At 40.0% G+C, this 21,890-nt stretch overlaps 1 protein-coding gene across 2 annotated transcripts in view; it reads left to right on the forward strand.

Annotated features, from left to right (window-relative positions):
• The window catches only part of LOC143982544 (cytochrome P450 2G1-like), a 45,679-nt gene that overhangs the window by 18,546 nt on the left and 5,243 nt on the right, over positions 1-21,890 (forward strand). For both annotated transcript variants that reach the window (XM_077481390.1, XM_077481382.1), the window contains 5 exons: positions 2,638-2,798; positions 7,959-8,135; positions 13,520-13,661; positions 15,540-15,727; positions 18,707-18,848. In XM_077481390.1, coding sequence (XP_077337516.1) covers positions 2,638-2,798; positions 7,959-8,135; positions 13,520-13,661; positions 15,540-15,727; positions 18,707-18,848 — 810 coding nt within the window. The remainder of the gene's footprint in view (positions 1-2,637; positions 2,799-7,958; positions 8,136-13,519; positions 13,662-15,539; positions 15,728-18,706; positions 18,849-21,890) is intronic.

A 21,890-nucleotide genomic window follows, 5' to 3' on the forward strand; every position in this document is an offset into this window, starting at 1 on the left:
TTCAGTGCTGTCACACATTGAATGACAATTACTCAGCCAAGCCACACTGTACCCAAACAACATTTTTAACACACAAATAGAGCTTTCTCTTGGTGGTATTTAATCACCACTGTTTATTTTTTTTTATTTTTTTTTGCGATATAAGAAAAAAAAGAGTGAACATTTTGAAAAAAAATAAAAAAATTTAAATTTTTTTTATAAAATGTTGCAAATTTTTCTTCAGGTGAAAATTTATACTGCTACACATCTTTGGTAAAAAAAATAAGCCAAATCAGTGTATATTATTTAGTCTGCGTGAAAGTTATAGAGTCTACAAACGATGCTTGATCAATCCTGATGTACTGACTGCCTATCTAATTTCTTGAGGCCCCCAAAATGTAGGGAAAGTACAAATACCCCCAAATGACCCCTTTTATAAAGTAAACTATCCAAGGTATTTTGTAAGAGGCATAGTCAATTTTTAAAGTTGTAATTTTTTCCCGCAAATTCTTTGGAAAATTAATCTTTTTTTATGTGCAGTGATGAGGATGCACAGAGGTGCACTATTAAGGTTGTACTAATGGTCGCTAATGAGGCTGCTCTGATGGGCACTGATCGGGCTGAACTGATGGGCACTGATGAGGCTGTGATGATGGGTGCTAGGAAGGTTGCTCTGATGAGTGATGATAGGGCTGCACTGATGGATACTGATGGGCACTGATCAGGCTGAACTGATGAGGCTGTGCTAATAGGCTGAAATGATGGGCGCTGATCAGGCTGAACTGATGGGTGCTGATGAGGCTGCACTGATGAGTGCTGATAGGCACTGATCAGCCTGCACTAATAGGCACCGATGAGGCTGCATTGATGTGCACTACTTAGGTTGCACTGATGTGTACTGTACTAATGCACTGCACTGAGGCTGCACTGATGTACACTGAGGAGGCGGCACTGACCAGCTACACTGATGTGCACTGATGATGCTTCACTGTTGGGGCGGCACTGATAAGCTACACGGATGTGCATTAATGAGGTGCTGCTAATGAGACTCCACTGATGAGGCTCCACTGATGGGGTGGCACCGATAGGTACTGATAAGCGGCACTGGTGAGGCAGCACAGATGGGTACTGGTAAGCAGCACTGATGTGGCAGCACTGATGGGAACTGATAAGTGGCACTGATGGGGCAGCACTGATGGACACTGGTAAGTGGCCCTGGTGAGGCAGCACTAGTGAGGCACCCCATGGGGTGCGCGGGAAGCTTGTTCATGAGAAGACATACATGGGCGTCCTCCTGGAACAAGAGCGATGCTCTGTAGCCGTCTTTCGGCTATGGCAAGGTAAGGACGTGGTTAGTAACATACATGTAGTGGTGTGTCCATTTCCCATAACTCCCTGGCTTTCTGGACATGCCAAGGGATTAACAATTCCTTACCTTCCATCCCTCAGCACCTCAGAGAGACCACATCTAATGAGACAGAGGTAGCTGAGTACATTGTCTGCAGTCAGGTGAGAGGCCCTCCACAGTCAGAACTGGTGAACAGGTAGCCAGACCAGAGCCTAATAACACACAGCTTCTTCAGAAGACTCAGCTTCTCTGATTTGCTACCAGTTCTAGTATTCCAGTTCTATTGGGGTCACCATTTGGCCTTGGATTCCCCCAACTGTGCACCTGTGCTGCCAAAGCTACCTGGACTTCACTGTGAAGGATGATGTTTATGAGAATAATCCCAAGTAGCTGTGTTCTCTACTATTTTACTGAAGAGTTGGTTCTGAGCTTGTCTCTCTGTTGTAAAATAGTCTTAGCCCCTGTACACACTGATTTCGACAACCAAATTTTGTCCGTCGGATCTTGTCCGAAACTGTTGCATACACACGGTCGGACTAAGTTGTCGAAAAATCCGATCTTTCAGAATGTGATGACGTAATTTTGTTACGATGGGACTACATTCAGGCTAGTAGCCAATAGCTTTGATGTAGGAATTTGATCTGAGCATGCGTGGCACTTGGTCCGATCAAAATTCTCTACACATGATCGGAGTATGTCCTATCGAACCGGTTGGTCGGAAAATATTTCCAACAAGTTGGAAAATTGGGTCCGACGGATATTTTGACGGAATCAGTCCGATGCATACCACACACAGTCGGATTATCCGACAACACGGTCCGATAGGACACATTCCAACGGATTCTCCGACCGTGTGTACAAGGGCTTATAGAGACTATGCTATGCAGGCACGTTAACCTGATTTATTGACAGAGGTATGGCCGGTGAAGAGTCCATGTTTGTGCAGCTTTAATTCTTCTGCATTATAGGCATGCTTCTGCCACCCTGAACCTGGTTGCATTATTGCTTCTAATGCTGTGCGTGTTTAGTAAATCGCAGTTACTCTCTATCTGACCATTTGGCAGATTACAAATTATTTTAAATACATTTTGTGAATGTTGTATGAACACTTCTTTCTGTAAATGATTCAGATTTGTCTTGTTACTAGATTTAGACTAGAAACAATAGACGGGTCCTCTGGCTGCCTGGCAGAGCTGGATTGTCAGGAATTTTTGTACAGTATTGCGCACTTGCTTTCACCTTCTTCAACTCAAGCCTATATGACGGTGTATCCCTTTTAAGAGTGACAAACTTTTTCTTTTTCACAACAGACGCTCCATTTGACCCAACATATCTGCTGGGATTAGCCGTCTCCAATGTCATCTGCTCTGTTGTGTTCGGAAAGAGATATGACTATGAGGACAAGAAGTTTATGACCCTTCTGGAATATATCAGAGAGATCTTTGGATGTATGAACTCCATATCTGGTCAGGTGAATAGAGGCAAAGCAGGAATACAATCTTGGACAGCTGCATTGTGTTTGCCATTTAAGTGTGTTTTATAAATCAATGATCCTTTTTTTAATGTGAAAAGTTATTTAGAAAAATTATAATAATTGTCACATAAAGCATTTTATTTTGGTCAGTCTCAGTATTCACATCTATGGGTATCAGCAGAAACAGCTGGGCGACCATTGTTGGAGGAACTAGCAAATGGCTGTGCTTGATTTTGTTTTTAGTTGAAACCTGTGTTAGAAGGGACTGTACTTTAACCCTCCGTAGACACATAATAAGTATGTTTTTGTGCATGCTTTTAGAAATAGAAAAAAAAAAGGTTTTCGGTGTTTTGACCATGTGGTTGGACCTCAATTTAATGGAAAAAACAAGGTAAGCCCAAAAGTTAGGATAATGGCTAAATTCTGAAAAAGATCAAGACTTTGGTAAGGTTTGTTGGCAGAATGCGTTAGGTACCAATTGCTTAGATCTAGGGCTGTATTCACTATATTAGCACTTTTAGGCCAGTCTCTCTGAGTCACTCAACCCAGACCCAGATTCAACCCAGACCCAGATTCAACCCAGACCCAGATTCAACCCAGACCCAGATTCAACCCAGACCCAAATTCAACCCAGACCTGGCTCTCAGCCAAACCAATTTCCCTGCACCAACAAGCCTATTTACATCTAGCACACTAGCTAGAGGGTGTTACAGTACATTAAAGTGTATACAGTGAATAAGTATGTAATACAAATTATAGTGCATATAGTGCAGGAGTCTGTATTGTACAATATATTGTATATAGTGCATAAGTGTGTAACGTACAATATAGCATATACAGTATAGTGCAGGGGTCTGTAATACACAATATAGTGTATATAGTGCAGGAGCCTGTAATGTACAGTATAGTGTACATTATATAGTACAAGAGTATGTAATGTACAATATATTGCTGAGCTTCTTAACTTTTTTACCTTGGAATAGCCCTCATGGAACATTGGTGTGATCAACAAGATGTTGTCAGTAAAATTATTCTTAGATATAGCATTAAATATTCAAATAAATATTAAAATGTGCTATTTTAATGTAAAACGTGCTTGCCTTTTCTGCACAAATGCTCAATTCTGGGTCAAATCTGAAATAATCACTGTACAGGACACAGCGCAAGAGGTCAGCTGGGCAGAGAACATGAGTTTAGCAGGGCAGAGCACAGGGTGTCAGCACGGCAAAATATAGGGGTCAGCAGGGCAGTGTACAGGAGGTACGTATGGCAAAGTATGAAGGGGCAGGAGAGCACATGACATGGGGCATAGCAGGAAATATTACATGGTGAGCACAGGAGGGTACATTACATGGTGGGCACAGGAGGGTTCATTACATGTGAGCACAGGAGGGTACATTACATGGAGACACAGGAGGGTACATTACATGGGGGCACAGGAGGCTACATTACATGGGGGCACAGGAGGGTACATTACATGGAGACACAGGAGGGTACATTACATGTGAGCACAGGAGGCTACATTACATGGGGGCACAGGAGGGTACATTACAAGGGGGGGCACAGGAGGGTGCATTACATGAGGAGCAGCAGTCTGTCCCCCAGTGCAAAGATTACACCCCCCCCCCCCCCACATCAGTCTGTCATTGTGTGCACAATCCCAATATTTCCTCCATCCTCAGACCTCAGATAGTTCTCCTTTCTCTTGGGCTCTTGGTGGTTAGGATGACATCATCACCCCACTCCTAGTGATGACAAACCCTCCCCAGACAGATGCCTGCAGCTCCGAGGCAGCAGTAGAATTTGTGTGAGTGTGAATCACACAGTATACTGTTATAGAAGCCAAGCTACGGCTGTCTTGTTTCGATAAATAGACATGACACTTTATTGTCACCAACAGAAAGCAGTAAGAATATGATACTCCTAAGAACTTTTCCCTCAGGAGGCAGGGACCCTAACCCCATGTCACTGAGAAAAAGGCCCTTAGGCTCCATTCACACCTGAGCGTATCGATTACTGGCATTTTTAGGACTTTTTTTTAAGTTTTTTTGCAGCTTTTTAGAAGCTTTTTTTTTTTTTTTAAAGCGTTTTACAAGCATTTTACAGCTCCAGATGTTTTTGTTTAGCCAATAGAAATCACTGAGGAAAGGAGAGAGAGAGAGGAAATTAGAGGTGGAGAGCTGCTATTTGAGCGTTTTATGAGCGTTGTATGAGCATTTTACGAGCGTTTTACAAGCGTTTCTCTGCTCAAGTCAGGTGTTTCTATTGAAGTATATGGGGCCAAAAACACTTGTAATCTGCCAAAAAGAAGCTCATGTACATTTTTGAGCTTCAGGCATTTTGCTTCAGGCGACAAAACACTCATATGTGAACAAAGGCCATTGAAACGAATAGGATTTTGCTTGTTGAGCATTTTGGAGCTTCAGAGCTGAGCATTTTACAAGCTGAAAAACGCTCAGGTGTGAACAGGGCCTAAGTGTGTGAAACATTATTGATTTCATTTGGTGGCATAAACATGTCCTGTCAGTTTACTTAAACCTGGTGTGCTGGTGATATCTTGGGTTCATTTCTACCAAACACTTTGCCTAAACTGGCCAACCACCTATCAACCTTCCTGAATAGAATCTAATAATGTATCTGATGACATGATACCCTTCAGCGAGAGTTCCAGCATTGAGGCTTATGCTGCGTACACACGAGCGGACTGTATGGCGTACTTAGTTCGTCATACAATCCGACGGACAGTCCGTCGTACTTTCCACTGAACGGACTTGACCACACACGGATGCACAAACAGTCAGTCGAAAGCTTGCGCGATGACGTGTACAGCACGTACGACGGGACTAGAAATAGGAAGTCCAAGACACAGCAAAGCACCCTTCCGTCGTGTAAATCCTTTCTGGGCATGCGCCATTCTTAGTCCGTCGAACTAGCCTACTGACGACCGTACTGTCCGCTGAAACCAAAGTACGACGGACAGAATTTAGAAAAAAACGAAATTCTTAGTACGCCGGACTGCACGCTGAAAAAGTCCGCTGAAGCCCACACACAAGCGGATTGTTCGCTGAAATGTGTTTCGACGGACTAAGTACGCCATACAGTCCGCTCGTGTGTACGCGGCATTACTGTGCCTTGCAAAAGTATTTACCCCCTTGTGATTTTTCATGTTTTGTTGCCTCACAACCTGGAATTAATATGGATTGTTTGAGGATTTGCATCATTTGATTTACAGAGCATGCCCACAATTTAGATTTTTTTTGTTTTTGTTTTTTTTACTGTTAAACAAACAACAAATAGGACAAAATAACAGAAAAAGTCAATTTGCATAACTATTCTCCCCCTAAAGTCAATACTTTGTAGAACCACCTTTTGCAGCTATCACAACTCCAAGTCGCTTTGGATAAGCCTCTATGAGCTTGCCACATCTTACCACTGGGATTTTTGCCCATTCCTCCTTGCAAAACTGCTCCAGCTCCTTCACGTCTGATGGTTTGCTCTTGTGAACAGCGATCTTTAAAGCCCCGTACACACGAGAGGACTTATGTCCGACAGACTTCCGAAGGAGTTCTGCCGGAGTTCCGACAGAGTTCTGACGGACTTTTCGGCTGAGCGGACTTGGCCACACACAATCACACTAAACTCCGACGGATTTGAACGTGATGATGTACGACTGGACTCGAATAAGGAAGTTCATAGCCAGTAGCCAATAGCTGCCCTAGCGTCGGTTTTAGTCCGTCGGAATAGCATATACACGAGCAAATTTTTCGAAGGGACCGGGTCCGGCGGAGTTCCTTCGGAAAAATTTGAAGCATGTTCCATATTCTAAAGTCCTTCAGACTTTGGCGAGTCAAAAGTCCGTTGCAGCCCACACACGATCGAATAGTCTGACGGAATCAGTCCGTCGGACTTTGGATGTTGAAAAGTCCGCTCGTGTGTACAGGGCTTAAGTCTGACCACATATTTTCTTTTGGATTGAGGTCTGGGCTTTGACTAAGCCATTCCAACACATTTACATGTTTCCCCTTAAACCACTCAAGTGTTGCTTTAGCAGTGTATTTGGATTTATTGTCCTGCTGGAAGTTGAACCTCCATCCTAGCCTCAAATCACACACAGAGTGGTACAGGTTTTTCTCAAGAATATCCCTGTATTTAGCACCATCCATCTTTCCCTCAACTCTGACCAGTTTCTGACCAGTTTCCCAGTCCTGTTCTTTGGATGTGATGTGTTGGGTTTGCGCTAGACATAGCGCAAACCCTTTTCTTTGATGGACAAAAAGTTTAATTTTAGTCTCATCAGACCAGAGCACCTTCCTCCATACATTTTGGGAGTCTCCCACATGCCTTTTCGCAAACTCAAAACGTGGCATTTTATTTTTTGCTGAAAGTAATGGCTTTCTTCTGGCCACTCTGTCATAAAGCCCGACTCTATGAAGCGTACGGCTTATTGTCATCCTATGTACAGATACATCAATCTCTGCAGCTCCTCCAGGGCTACCTTAGGTCTATGTGCTGCCTCTCTGATTAATGCCCTCCTGGCCTGGTCTGTGAGTTTTGGTGTGCGGCCGTCTCTTGGCAGGTTTGCTGTTGCCATGTGTGCCATGTGCTTTCCATTTGGTTATGATAGATTTGATGGTGCTCCTAGGGATCATAAAATATTTGGATATTTTTTTTAATAACCAACCCTGCCTTTTACTTCTCAACAACATTGTCCCTTACTTGTTTGGAGAGTTCCTTGGTCTTCATGGCAGTGTTTGGTTAGTGGTGCCACTTGCTTAGGTGATATGCGACACAGATCATGTGACACTTAGATTGCACACAGGTGGACATCATTACTAATTATGTGACTTATGATGGTAATTGGTTACACCAGAGCTTTTTTTTATGGGCTCCTTATTGCCACTCATTCGTTTTTAATTTCTGAAAAATTGTTTTATGTATATATTTTTCCAATTTTACTTAACCAACTTAGACTATTGTGTTCCGATCCATCACATATAATTCAGATTAGAAAAAACATTGTACTGAAGGCTGTAATGCAACACAATAGGTAAAAAGCCAAATGGGGGGTGAATACTTTTGCAAAGCACTGTATATTATCTTCTGAAATACAGGTTGATTTATTGACTTTCATTATTAAAACCACATATATTTTTTTAGATCCTGGGCGTGTTCCCAAAATTGATGAGCAAACTTCCTGGACCCCATCAGAAAATGTTTATCATTTTTGAAAAGCTGAGTTCATTTGTAAGGGAAACAGTGAAGACCCACCGAGAGGTTCTGGATGAGAACAATCCAAAGGACTTCATAGACTGTTTCCTGATAAGGATGGAAGAGGTGAGTCCAGGAATTGACTGAAACTAGTGATGGAATGATTGGGAAACATTTGTCTCTTGTATGTTAAGTCTAAAGAAAAATTCAAACTAGTATTATTTTAAGTAGTAAAAATACTTTTAGCAGATAATCTGAAAAATATTTTCAGAGAGCAACCAAACAGTATACAGAGATACTTTTTTTTTTATATATGTTGAAGGGCTTTGTTGATTTTGTAACTAATTATAGATCTTCAGATATTCAGCAAGGTTGCTGATTTCCTGCCGAAGGCAAGCCATAGATCATGTGATTTTGTTTCCTGCAACCTGTGAAAAATCACATCAATCCACAGTCACGGTCTTGCTGGTCGACAGAACACAATGATTACTGCTAGCGACTATAGCCGCCTGCAGTAAGCACATGCAAAAAATCCAACAGGCTGGTTGTACCAAAGTCAATTGATGGCCGCTGCTCCATGTCTCGATAGACAAACAGAGCTGTGACTTGGTTCGGGTGCCCCCATAGCAAGCTGCTTGCTGTGGGGGCACTCGGCAGGAGGGACGGGCCAAGAGAGCCGAAGAGGGACCCGAGAAGGGGAGGATCTGGGCTACTCTGTGCAAAATCATCTCACAGGGCAGGTAAGTATGACATGTTTGTTGTTTTTAGGCAAAAAAAAAACAGAGTCTTTAAAATCATTTTAAGGCTAGGTTCACATCTATGCTTGTGTGGTGTGTTTTTGATGCGTTTTGAATGTGTTTTGCGTTTTTTTTTGTTTTGGCCAATGGCAAGCTATGTATTGATATTGTTAGTTACTTAATTCGTCAGGAGGAAGGTGGAAGTGTCTGTTGTCATGCAGGAAAATTCATCAAAAGCATGTAAAAAAAAAACTATGTATATATGATTTTGATGGAATTCTATTGAAGTCTATGTTAGCAAAAATGCACCTTGCTGAGTGTTAAAAAGTCCCTGCGCCTTTCTAAAAATTGCATTACAGAATATTGTATAGATGTGACCCATAGGGAATATGGTTAAATGGACTGTAGTGTGTTTCTGCAGATCTAAAGATGAACTAAAAAATGCCTAGATGTGAACCTAGATTAATACACAGATAACCTTTAGGGAGTACCTAAGGGAGTAAGCATATACTTATAGGTGTCAGAACTATGATGAAGAAATAATTTCATATGGATGTTCCAAACTAAATAAGCCCCAGAACAAAGGTCAGATTCAGGACACATTACCTGAGTTTTCAAACAGAGACATCCTGTGTTTTTTTCCCCTATTGGAGGTGTTTAAACAGGCTTTTTGCTGAACTTGAACTGTACAAGCCAAGGATAACTACTTTATATACTCAAGTATAAGCTGGCTTTTGCAGCACATTTTTTATGCTGAAAAAGTCCCCCTTGGCTTATACTCGAGTGAGAGTCTCAAGTGAGGGTGCATCCTCACTGTGCCCATCTGCAGCCGTACCTTTGATACCTAAAACAGTGGGTGTTTTAGGTAACACGTTCCTCCTCATCCGTGATAGATGGAACACAGATACAATGCTGGTAAACTGAATCAGTGTTCTGTCTATCATGAACGAGGAGGAAGCAGGGTTTTGTTACAGTGGACAGCAACCGAACAGACTGCATGATACAGCGGGAGACACATGCTGTTTTGGCTATCAAATTTATAGCTGCAAATGGTCACAGTGAGGCAGCAGATGGGCACGGTGAGGCTGCAGATGGGCACGGTGAGGCTGCAGATGGGCACTGTGAGGCTGCAGATGGGCACTGATGATACAAGTGGGCACAGGGAGGCTGCAAATGGGCACAGTGAGGCTGCAGATGGGCACTGTTTACCCAGTAGCTGCTGCATTTCCCACCCTAGGCTTATACTCAAGTCAATACATTTTCCCAGTCTTTTGTGGTAAAATTAGGCACCTCGGCTTATATTTGGGTCGACTTATACTCGAGTATATATGGTACATTCTAAGTAAAATGTATTTGAAGACCCTTTTATTAGTGATAAAACTCTGAAACACAGTAAACATCAACTGACTTTTCAAGGCCCTATGTATATTCAGGTAGGCTTATGGACAGAAAGGATATTTAAGGCTGGTTATCCAATGACCAGCTATTGTCTCCGCTCTGAGAGAGATAAGCAGAGCAAAACTTGATTCATACAAAGAATTGTTTTTTTTTCTTTCTCTCACAATTTCATACATCCCAGACATCGTTTAAAAATATGTGGACACTATACAACCAAGATTTCACTATGAACATTAACATAAATATTGATCTACAACCTCCATGGTCCATAATATGCCAAAAGGGAACTATGGAATCTTTGTTTATATGTTTAGGATAATATTCTATTGAAAATCGCACCATATCCGCATATATCTAAAAATGTATGAATATAAGACTATAACTTCATGTATTATATCTCATTGAAATAGATTTAGGTCATGATTGTATTATCTGCTGTCATACTAATCATCTAATATGTAATGTTTGCTAGAAAATTACTCATAACCCCCAAACATTATATACTGTTTTTTTTTTCTAATACCATAGAGAATAAAATGGCAGTCATTGAAATACTTTCCGTCATATCGTATTTGCACAGCAGTCTTACAAGCGCACTTTTTTGGGAAAATAATACACTTTTTGTTACTTAAAAAATAAGACAACAGTAAAGTTAGCCCAATTAATTTTTTATATTGTGAAAGATAATGTTATGCCGAGTAAATTGATACTCAACATGTCACGCTTCAAAATTGCACCCGCTCTTGGAATGGCGACAAACTTTTATCCTTAAAAATCTGCATAGGCGACGTTTAAAAATGTCTACAGGTTACCAGTATTGAGTTACAGAGTTCTAGGGCTAGAATTATTGCTCTCGCTCGAATGCTCGTGGCAATGCCTCACATGTGTGGTCTGAACACGGTTTTCATATGCGGGCGCTACTCGCGTTTGCTTTCACTTCTGCGCGCAAGCTCGGCGGGATGAAACATTTTAAATTATTACTTTTTTTTCTTATTTATTTTACATTTTATTTTTTATTTTGACACTGTCCTTTTAAAAAAAAAATGTTGTCACTTGTATTCCTATTACAAGGAATGTAAACACCCCTTGTAATAGAAAAAACGCATGACATGACCTCCTAAATATGAGATATGGGGTACAAAAAAAACTTCAGCTCTCATATTTACACTAAAATGCAATAAAAAAAAAAAAAAACCTAACCGTCATTTGAAAAAAATAAATAAAAAAAAATTCTTCTTTAGGAGATGAGCTGGACATTTTATAGATATAGGCAACTCCTATCCTCATATTGATTGGTGGTTCCAAATTAATAATAACTATCGCAGTAGAGAACAGATACAAAAGATATGCTCAGAATCTTTCCACATAACTGTTCTCCTTTATTATGACGCAATTGAAGGTTTATTATGACACAATTGAAGGTTTTGGTACACATGATTATGTAGGTATCAGATTAATATTACAATTGTATGTTTATGGTAACAAAGGACGTTACATAGGCAGGCTAATCAGGATTCGAAAGAATGCAAACATGTACTGAAAACATTATTAGATCCATGTGCCCAGTGATGGCAGTGTGCAATACATACAAAATAGAATACAATTATATACAGAACTTACAAATTTCCATTACAGAGCATTAGGGGGAAGTGACATTTGATGCTATGGAGCCAAGTGGGGGCCATCTTTTCCTCACTTGGCAGCAATCTAAGCAGGGAAGAGGACTCGATCATATCCGCCACTACCCGGGGCTCCAGTAAGTGCCGGAGATGACCGGAGCATGGTGGGCGGGGGGTCCCTCTCCAGCCCCCGATAAAAGTGATCTCATGGCAAATCCGCCACAGAGACCACTTTTAATTGAAACTAGACCGCTCACTGAAGAAGAGGATATCAGGGTTATGGCGGCTAGCTGCAGCCATAACAACAATATTCCTCTTTAAAGTACCGATGTATAACAACGGCGGGTGGTCCATAAGTGGTTAATCTGATTAGAAATATCCCATTTATAGAGATAGTTTAAGTATACATCTGATTGTGTTTAGAAATATATATCCATATTATTTTCTTCCTCTACTTAAATGTATAATTAATCCTAATATATATATATATATATATATAGGTAAAACATCTCTAATCTTCCTAATCAATATAATTGTGTTTAAAATATTAATGCATTAGAAATATATACTCATCTAATGGCGTTACCAGATCATTATATATATATATATATATATATATATATATATATATATATATATATATATATATATATATATACACACATACCACACTTGTATCATGAGAAAGTGCACAGTCCTACAACAAGTTATTTAGAACAAATATATCCCTGGTCTTAGAAATACACTTGGTGGCTAAGAGAGGAAATGCCTAATCAAATAACAGAATTACTAGTTAACCACATGAGCCGATGATAAGAAGTTCCACCTTCTGGGCTAAGCTTATTAACATTTTTATGAGCTTATTGTCCAGATCGGTATATAGGACCAGGAGAGGAAGCCATTGACACTTCATACACTTCATACAGACTTCACTTCATTCACAAAAGGACACTTCAGGACACCTCACTCCATCACAATTCATACACTTCTCATATGCTTATCATCATGCCTCATCATTTGACACTTTGAGGGTGCCAAAATGCAGCTCCACCTTGATAAGACACCATTTTGGGAAAAGCAGCCATCTTGGGGACTCTGGTAACGACCATTGTAAGCCAGCAGACATTTTGGAAGGGTAAATATTGCACATTGATTTTTTTCATGATATTTTGATTATTATTCCCCCCGATAAAATAACCAGTTTGGATTTTTCTTTAACTTTATTTGTGCTTTTTAAAAATGTCATCATCTTTTGTTTGACGCTATATTAGCGTACCATTTTTTATGTAGTTTAATACTTGCTCGTGCTGCAGAGTAACTGTTGGCTGAGTAAATCATAGACATTTTGTCTGATAGTTAATTATACATACATGGTTATTGTGTCCACAGGGAGAAATTGATCCTTTTGTTCCATTCATATTGTCAAAACCAATTAGAAAGTGTTGCCTAACAATTTTTATTTCATGTAAGATTTTATTTACGTCCATCCATAATCTAACTATTTATTGTGAATACATATTCCATATTTAGTCTGTATTCATATGGTTTGATCTATGTTTTTAAAAAATAAATCCGATTTGTAAAACTATTTATTAGAATTATTGTTCAGGTAATTCCTGACACAAACGCACAACATAGGTATCATGGCTGGCAGCCTTTCTGCCTGCTTTCATATTTTTGTATGCATATATGTATGTTACACAATAAATGTATGCATATATAGACATCTACCTACAATTATGTGTATTTCTTTCAGGAGAAACATAACCCAATTACAGAATTTCATGAGGAAAACCTATTGGGATTAGTCTTTGACTTGTTCTTTGCTGGTGCAGAGACTACAAGTAGTACTCTGAGATATGCTTTCCTAATAATGCTGAAACACCCAGAGATACAAGGTATTACCTTTGCTCTTTATACATTATGTGTTGCTCTAAATCCATCTTTGGAGCTAATGTCCACATAATAGCTTTGTAAAAAAATGTTCTTTATACTAAAAAATGAATGAAATTAAGGTTCATCTAAATAGGAAACAAAAACCATACTGTCTTTAAGTGCTCGTTTTGACTTGCTAATGATATGTCTTGTTTGTAAACCAAAGGCATTTTATATAGTCATCCAGTGTGACGTGTCTTTGTTATGTACACATAGGAGTTAACCTCATCATCAAGTTTTAAAATTACATTCCCAGAATCTCTTATCTGCAAGAACCGAAGTATATACTGTGCATGCATGCCAGCAAAGACTTTACAGCTCAAGCAATAAAATAGAAAAGGTGAGGGATATATAAGCAAAAAACATGTGTTGTTTCTCCCAGTAGAACTTGCATTTACATTTTGCTTAAAGCTCCATTTTAACCAAACTACTAAATTCTAAACCATTCTTTAACCCAAACCTAAATGTAACTTCTAAATATTAATATACAGTAATGGCCAATGCTATTATCACTGTAGCACTTACTCCCTAAAGAACTGCTGATGGATAGACCCCATGATTTCAGATAATAATGACCCTTCTGTTAATGCCACACCCAGGCTGAAGGAGAAGCATGCATTCAGGCTGCACACCCAGTGAAGCAACAACAACAAAAAAGCAACAGAAATAAACAAAGTAAAACAATATTGTAAAACAATACAAAAATGACAATACAAGAACCAAGTATTTGTGGATCCAATCCCCTCTGGGTACCTGAATCCTAAATCTGGGGGGGGGGGGGGGGGCATATGCTCAACTAGAGGTTGAATGGTCCTAAAGTCTCCTTAAACCGCTCCCACTTGCCAGTGTGGTACTAAATGTTGGGACCAAGAGTCCAGCATTGGAGAGCTCAAGATTTGAAATCACAGGGTAAAGGGGGTCTCCAAAGTCTCCAAACTAAGTTCCAAGTAAGGGTGGCACTGTCCTTTTATGAAGGTAATGATGGTAAGGCCAGTGGCCTCTCACTACTTTGGAGTCTGTTGTAAAGGCTCATCCTGTTCTCTAGAGATATGGAACCCTGAGAGTTCAAAAGGTGCTTCCCATGGAAACCTGTGGCATTAGTGGTAACTCTGACCTGTAGCAACAATCTTGTATGAAGCCAATGATACCCCTCTCCTCCAGCCTCTAAACAAGTGCGGCAGCACAGTCCCACTCAGAAACAGTGCAAACTCTGACAGTAAGCAGCATCTTTGACTCAGCAGCACACACCAGCCATCAACTCTCATTCATTTATCCTTTTCCCATGTTCCTATACCCAATACAGTCTGTGATCCTGGTTTTCTTTCTTGGTTTGCATGTTTAATAGTTAAAATGAGCTTGGAAAGGTGATCCCTGTGGGCTAATGGCTATTACCGGATTTGTAACTAAGTGCCACATCCATCCTTCTACTCATGTATCCCTTTTTGGTCTTTGTCTTGTCTATAGGTGATTTTTTCATTTTTAGCTCCCATCCTGTCTGACTATCCACTGAAGCTTTAAACCTTGGTTCTCCCACAGATCTCACATCATGTTTCTGTCATCTGCCTCCCTTGCTCCAACCCTTGAAATTTCTAAGGCAGTATAGAAGTCACCCCTGCAGCTGTTTTATTTTCCAACAGATCCCCTTAAAATGTATGACTCCATAGGTATGGAGCATATAATGTACACATGGATCATGCCTTATATCATTTGTTCTGTCATTTAAACTGTGTGAAAGTGTCCATACTTACAAATTATAAAAGTGCTGGAAGTAATTATTTTATTTTTAATTTTTGTATGAGAAAAATGTCTTATTTATTTCATGATTTTTATACAACCTAAAGAAAAGGTCCATCGGGAGATTGACACTGTGATTGGACAAGATCGCCTTCCATCTGTGGAAGACAGGAGCAAGATGCCATATACAGATGCCGTTATACATGAGATACAGAGATTTGCTGATATTTTACCTGCAGGATTAGTACATGCTGCTAGCAAAGACACCACCTTCCGAGGATACCACATTCCCAAGGTGATGGTAGAGATGTGTGGGAATAATGGTCATAAAGAACATAGTGCAAAGTGCACTCATGTACATAGTTAGAAATCAGTTTTTAGCAAAACTATGTAAAAATGGGCTAGATGATTAGTTGATGATGGCGTAACTATGTTTTGAGTGTTGATCTTTGCAAAATGCTAAAGTGTTTGCTCATACTTTTCTATCAGATAATACAAAAATGGGCTCTTGGCAGCAGGCCAGGTATGTGCTAAGATATCACAGGCTTTGAATTTGTTCACACCTGCATCAATACCCCATGTTTATACAGCATTTAAGCAGCATTTTTAAATCCTTATAGGTGTTAAAATTAATATAAAGTGTGGTGCTAAATCCCCCAATAATTTTCCAATAGGAATTCACAAAAATAACCCTCCAAAAATACCCTAATAATCAAAAACAAATAATAAATATGTAGTGTTGAATCCAGTGAATAATTTTAAATAAATACTAAACATAATCACATCAATAATATTTAAAAAAACTAAAACAAACATTGGTTCTATAAATATATCAAAATCAATACAAAGATGCAATTAAACTCTAAAAAAATAAAATCATCCATTGACTTGCTAAATATGTTAGAAAAAATTGTGATAGATAAATATTCTGGGCAGTGAGTGATCCCGATCACCAGTGCTTTAAATGTTGTGAAATATTATAGGACAAAACATATAAAGTCCCATAAAATCCAGTGTCTCTAATGGTACAATAGCAATTTCTTGATTAGGTGGCTTAACTCCAAAAAGTTCCGTGTTCCACCGATGCGCAATGTATCAGCTCACCTGAATAATGAAAGCATATTCACATCCAGGTCACATTGCACTTTGTATGGACAATAAACAGTCTCATCCCCAAGCTAGCGATGTTATGCTCACAAATCTTACTCAATTTGCCATCACATGTAATAATAAAGGTCCATATAGTGTAGTGATTTTTTTTATAAATTTTTATATATCTTAGTCCAGTCTGAACCCAGGAACCAGATATTATAGCTGAATATTGTACCCAAGATACTAGACAACCCTAGCTTAAATGCAAACTGGAACACACTTTATTGAAAATTCACACAGAATATATAGCACAGAAGATCAGGTGGAACCTGATCACATTAGCCTAACAATGCAAATTGCAAACAGGAACATAATTAACATAGCTAAGGAACAGCCTACAAAAACATAAACATTAAGCTAATTAAACAGCTAGCCACCTAGGTGACTCAGTGCCCACCCAGACCATTCGGCACCAAGCTTACAACCCTGCATACAAAGTACATTACACATTATCATACACATAAACATCCCACAATGGTTTGATAACAAGGTAATCACATTTGCAAGAGATGATCAGACAGACAGAAACAATAGTTGACTCCATTAACAATGCACAATGGGAGAGACATACTTTAACAATAAACACTTAACACCTTAATAAGCAGACTATAGCAGGAGACCCCAATATCAGGTTATTTGAGCTGATCATATTAACATCTGCTCTGAGTATCACAGTCTAAAGCAGTCATTTCTGGTTTGGGCATAGAGGCCCCAGATACTTATCTGGGTTCTACAGTTCCCAGAGTATGTGTGTTTTGGGGAGACATGGACATGGAATGCAAAATAAGACCACTCCAAGGGTCCCCCAAGCACACATCTCCCAAAGAATAGAGTTACCTTAAAAGCAACCGCCCATAGTCATTAAGCAAGAGGCCTCCATGCAGTCACCTCCAAAAGCCCCAGTCCTGGTTGAGCCTGTCACATGTAGCAAAAACTCATATTAAAATTAAACTTATCAGTGAGTTCTCCAGCGCACAAACACTATCTCTTCTAAACTTCCGGTCTTGGCTGTGACTGGAAGTGACATCACCCGGCTGAATATTTTTTGGAATTCCTCTTGGTGAATTATTGGGGGATTTAGCGCCACACTTTGTATTTCTCCTCTTTTGTTGCTGGGTCATTCTTTCCAAAGTTGCTTTTTTTTGTTTATAGTGCAAAAAATAAAAACTGCAGAGGTGATCAAATACCACCAAAAGAAAGCTCTATTTGTGGGAAAAAAAGGACATCAGTTTTGTTTGGGTACCACGTCTCACGACCACGCAATTGTCAATTAAAGTGACGCAGTGCCGTATCGCAAAAAATGGCCTGGTCAGTAAGTGGTTAATTAGCGAAATAATTGCAGGTCCACTGATTAATGCCATTAAAACGTTTAATAAAACATTTCCCCCACTGTCAGGATGAATGCCGCTTCCTCAATATAATTTTGTTTCTTCTGCTGGATCATACGTACTACAGCAATATTTTTATATACCTTAATAATTTGGAATATGGTAAATGCAATGGACTTTGGCCTTCTTTCACCCTTATCTACTATGTTACCACATTTATATTATTTAAATATTTACTAAGGACAAACAGGCTGTTCGGTCACTGTACTAGCAATGGAATTTTCCTTAAGCACAGGTAATGCAAAGAATACTCAATCATGTGCAAAGATAATAAAAAAAAAAAGAAAAAAAGTATTCGACTTGCACATGATTTGATGAGGAAAGTCAGCAGAGCTTCACCTCATTCACTAGGCTAGTGCAAATTCTTTTGCAAATTGCAATTTGCTTTGCAATGTTAATAGCTTATTTTCATTCAGTAATTCAGTCCCATAGAGTACACTTCATAGTTGTGACAAAGACTGAGCATTACATGGGGAAGTTCAAACAAACACAAGGAAACTTTGAGATGGGTAAAGGGAGCTCAGGATACCTGCTCAGTACTTCAGTTTTTCATCCAAACATTGTTGCACTGCACAAGTCCAATGCACTCCATTCTGCCATTAGTATGGTGATCCGGCAACGCGAGATGCTGAAGGAGTCACTGAAGCTTCTGCGCTGCTATATATACTGCCTTATGTAAAAGATGTTTCTCCAATCAGAAAATCAAATAATTGAGTTCTTTATTTTCATTTCAGAACACTGTGGTGGCTCCTATACTAACATCAGTTTTGAAAGACCCTAAATGGTTTAAGAACCCAACTCAGTTTGACCCAGAGCACTTTCTTGATGAGAACGGAGCCTTTAAGAAGAATGATGCCTTCATGCCATTTTCTGCAGGTACTAGAGAACTTTGTAATGATTAAAGAGGCAATCCTTTCTCAGTCCTTGTACACACGGTCGGAGATTCCGACGGAATGTGTCCGATCGGACCGTTTTGTCGGATAATCCGACTGTGTGTGGTCTTCATCGGACTGTTTCCGTCGGAGTATCCGACGGACCAAGTTTTCCAACTTGTCGGTAAAATTTTCCAACAACATGATCCGATCTGACCTTGTCCGATCATGTGTAGAGAATTCCGATCGGACAAAGTGCCACGCATGCTCAGATCAAATTCCTACACCAAAGCTATTGGCTACTAGCCTGAACGCAGTCCTGTCGTAACGAAATAACGTCACGTTCTGAACGATCGGATTTTCCGACAACTTTGTCCGACCGTGTGTATGCAACAGTTTCGGACAAAATCCGTCGGGCAAAATCTGACGGAAAAAATCCGACGGATTCGGTTGTCGGAATTTCCGACCGTGTGTACAAGGGCTTAGACTTGTATATAGTTACATAGTTCATAAAGTTGAAAAAATACAAAGGTCCATCCAGCTCAGCCTGTGTGTGTGTGATTTTTATTACACAGTGGCTCTAATCCAAAAAAGCAATTACATTCAAGCCTCAACAACATGTCCTTCCCATTATAGCATAGTATGGATGTTGCACTGTAATATTACATCTGAATGTGAGTAAAAATATAAATATGTATTGAAATTAATCCCACAGGGACAACTCTTACTTCACTATCTGCTTTGATTTTTGCTTTTTAACATTTGATCTAATCTCTTTAGTCCAACTTTGCAATCATGTGAGATATTCTCTGGACAGAACTGTAGTCTCATGGCATTCATTTCTGTTCTCAAATCGTCGGTGTCATAATTTTCCTCTCCATAATCAAGAATGTGCTATGATCATGGCAAATTTAATTTTGTTTTCCATCCAGTACCCCCCATCTAATCCATCCTGCCAACTGATAGTTTATTCTTACCTGGTGAAGTCAATTATACTTACCCTAGTCTCCCATCTAAATCCCTTGCTGACACTCTTTCCAGCTGTAGGGACTGCTAGTTCATTGCCCACCTATTAACCTTTGCAAGCTGGCTCCCTTCACCCCCCCCTGTGCTGACTGTTTACGCAGTGCTTTACAACATGAGGGTAGACAGTACAATACAATTTAATACAGTAGGCTTGTTAGAGCTTACAATCTAATCAGGCCTCTTCTGGATCCTAAGAGGAAGCCATCTCAAAGAAAGACCTTCCAGGAAATAAGCAGCAATGAGAAGTTCCCGGCGTTGGATGATCATATGGCTTAGGAGTGGAAAAATGGGAATTTAGAATTGTTTTTTCTTAACCCAGCAATCAGACAGAGAAGGATGTGAGGGAGTTTACAATAATCCTTATGTTGGGCTTGAAAAGGGTTGGTAAACATGTATTTATTTATTTATTTTAAATAACAAACATGTCTATACTTACCTGCTCTGTGGTTTTGCACATAACAGCCCCGATCCTCTTCTTCTGGGGTCTCCTTCCATTGCTCCAGGCCCCTCCTCTTTATCGTTTGCCCCCATGGAACTCAGCCCCACTCCTGTGTCACAGCTTTTGATTGACAGCAGTGGGAGTCAATGGCTCATGCTGCTATCAATCTGTCCAATAAAGAGAGCGACAGCAGCTGGAGACACTTTGCTCATGCATTTTGCTGGATTGGAGTGAGCTCATGAAAGAAAAAGGGGGAGGTCTGAGGGGGAGTTCTGGGGGGGGGGGGGGGGGTAGCTGCAGCAGAGAAGGAAAAGCATAGAATGCATTAAGGTGAAAAACTTTAAAGCTTTACAGCCACTTTAAGTTACAAAGTTGTACAGAATGTAAAAAAAAGAATAAAAAAAAAGAATAAAAAAATGTAATTACATTGTCTGCAAAGAAACTCTGATACATAGATTTGTAAAGCCCTGGCCTTCCACGTCATAAGCATAGAATGAGGTATTCCTGGGCAATGGGTACTGACAAAATAGGATTTTTAGAACAGTTTTCCTGTAAAATCCTTTTCTTTGATGTACATCAGGGGACACAGAGCCATAGTAATAACTATGTGGGTTATATCGGCGTATCAGGTGCTGGACACTGGCACACCCCTTAAGGCGTGAGCTTCCCCCATATAACCCCTCCCATTACTGGGAGTCCTCAGTTTTATAGCCAAGCAATCAAAGTGTATAAGAAGAAGAAGGGAGGGACCTCTGTATCCCCTGATGTACATCAAAGAAAAGGATTTTACAGGTAAGCTGTTTTTAAAATCCTATTTTCTTTTCTTACATCAGGGGACACAGAGCCATAGTAATAACTTTGTGGGATGTCCCATAGCAATGGCAACTGAAGGGGGGGGGGGGGTCAGAATCAAGGAAACAGGAGGCCAGAGGTCTCATACTGCAGCCTGCAGTGTATGCTGTCCCCAAAGGCAATATCGATTTGATAAAATCGGATAAACGTCTGCACCGAAGACCAAGTTGCGGTCTTCCAGATCTGAGCCATAGAGGCCTGAGGATGCACCACCCAAGAGGCACTAATTGCCCTGGATGAGCATGCTCTTGATCTGAGAAGGAAGAATTTTCTTTAAGCTGAAGCTTGATCAATCACTTGACAAACCCATTTGGAAAATAGTGGATCTTGACGCTGCCTGTCCATATTTTGGACCCTCTGGCAGTACAAACAAAACCTGTGTTTTGCGAACCTGAGCGGTCGCCTTTAAATCGATTCTGATTGCTCTTACTACATCAAAAGACTGTAGTGCTTTCTCTTCCCCAGATTAAGGCTTCTGGGGAGAAAGAAGGAAGATTATTATCTTGGTTTATATGAAAACCTGTTACCACTTTTGGTAAGAATTCAGGATGAGGCCATCAAACCACCTCATCCTTATGTATGTTGAAATATGGCTCTTACAAGACAGAGCCGTTAGTTCCGATACTCTTCTAGCAGAAGAAATGGCAAGCAAAAAAGATTATCTTTCTTGTCAAAGAACCAAGAGAATTTCTCAAACGGTAAGGTTCAAACGGCTGATTCAGCAAAGCC

The sequence above is a fragment of the Lithobates pipiens genome, unplaced genomic scaffold, assembly GCF_037356315.1.
Source record: "Lithobates pipiens isolate NorthernLeopardFrog02 unplaced genomic scaffold, aLitPip1_a1.2 Scaffold_1, whole genome shotgun sequence".
Taxonomy (NCBI): Eukaryota; Metazoa; Chordata; class Amphibia; order Anura; family Ranidae; genus Lithobates; species Lithobates pipiens.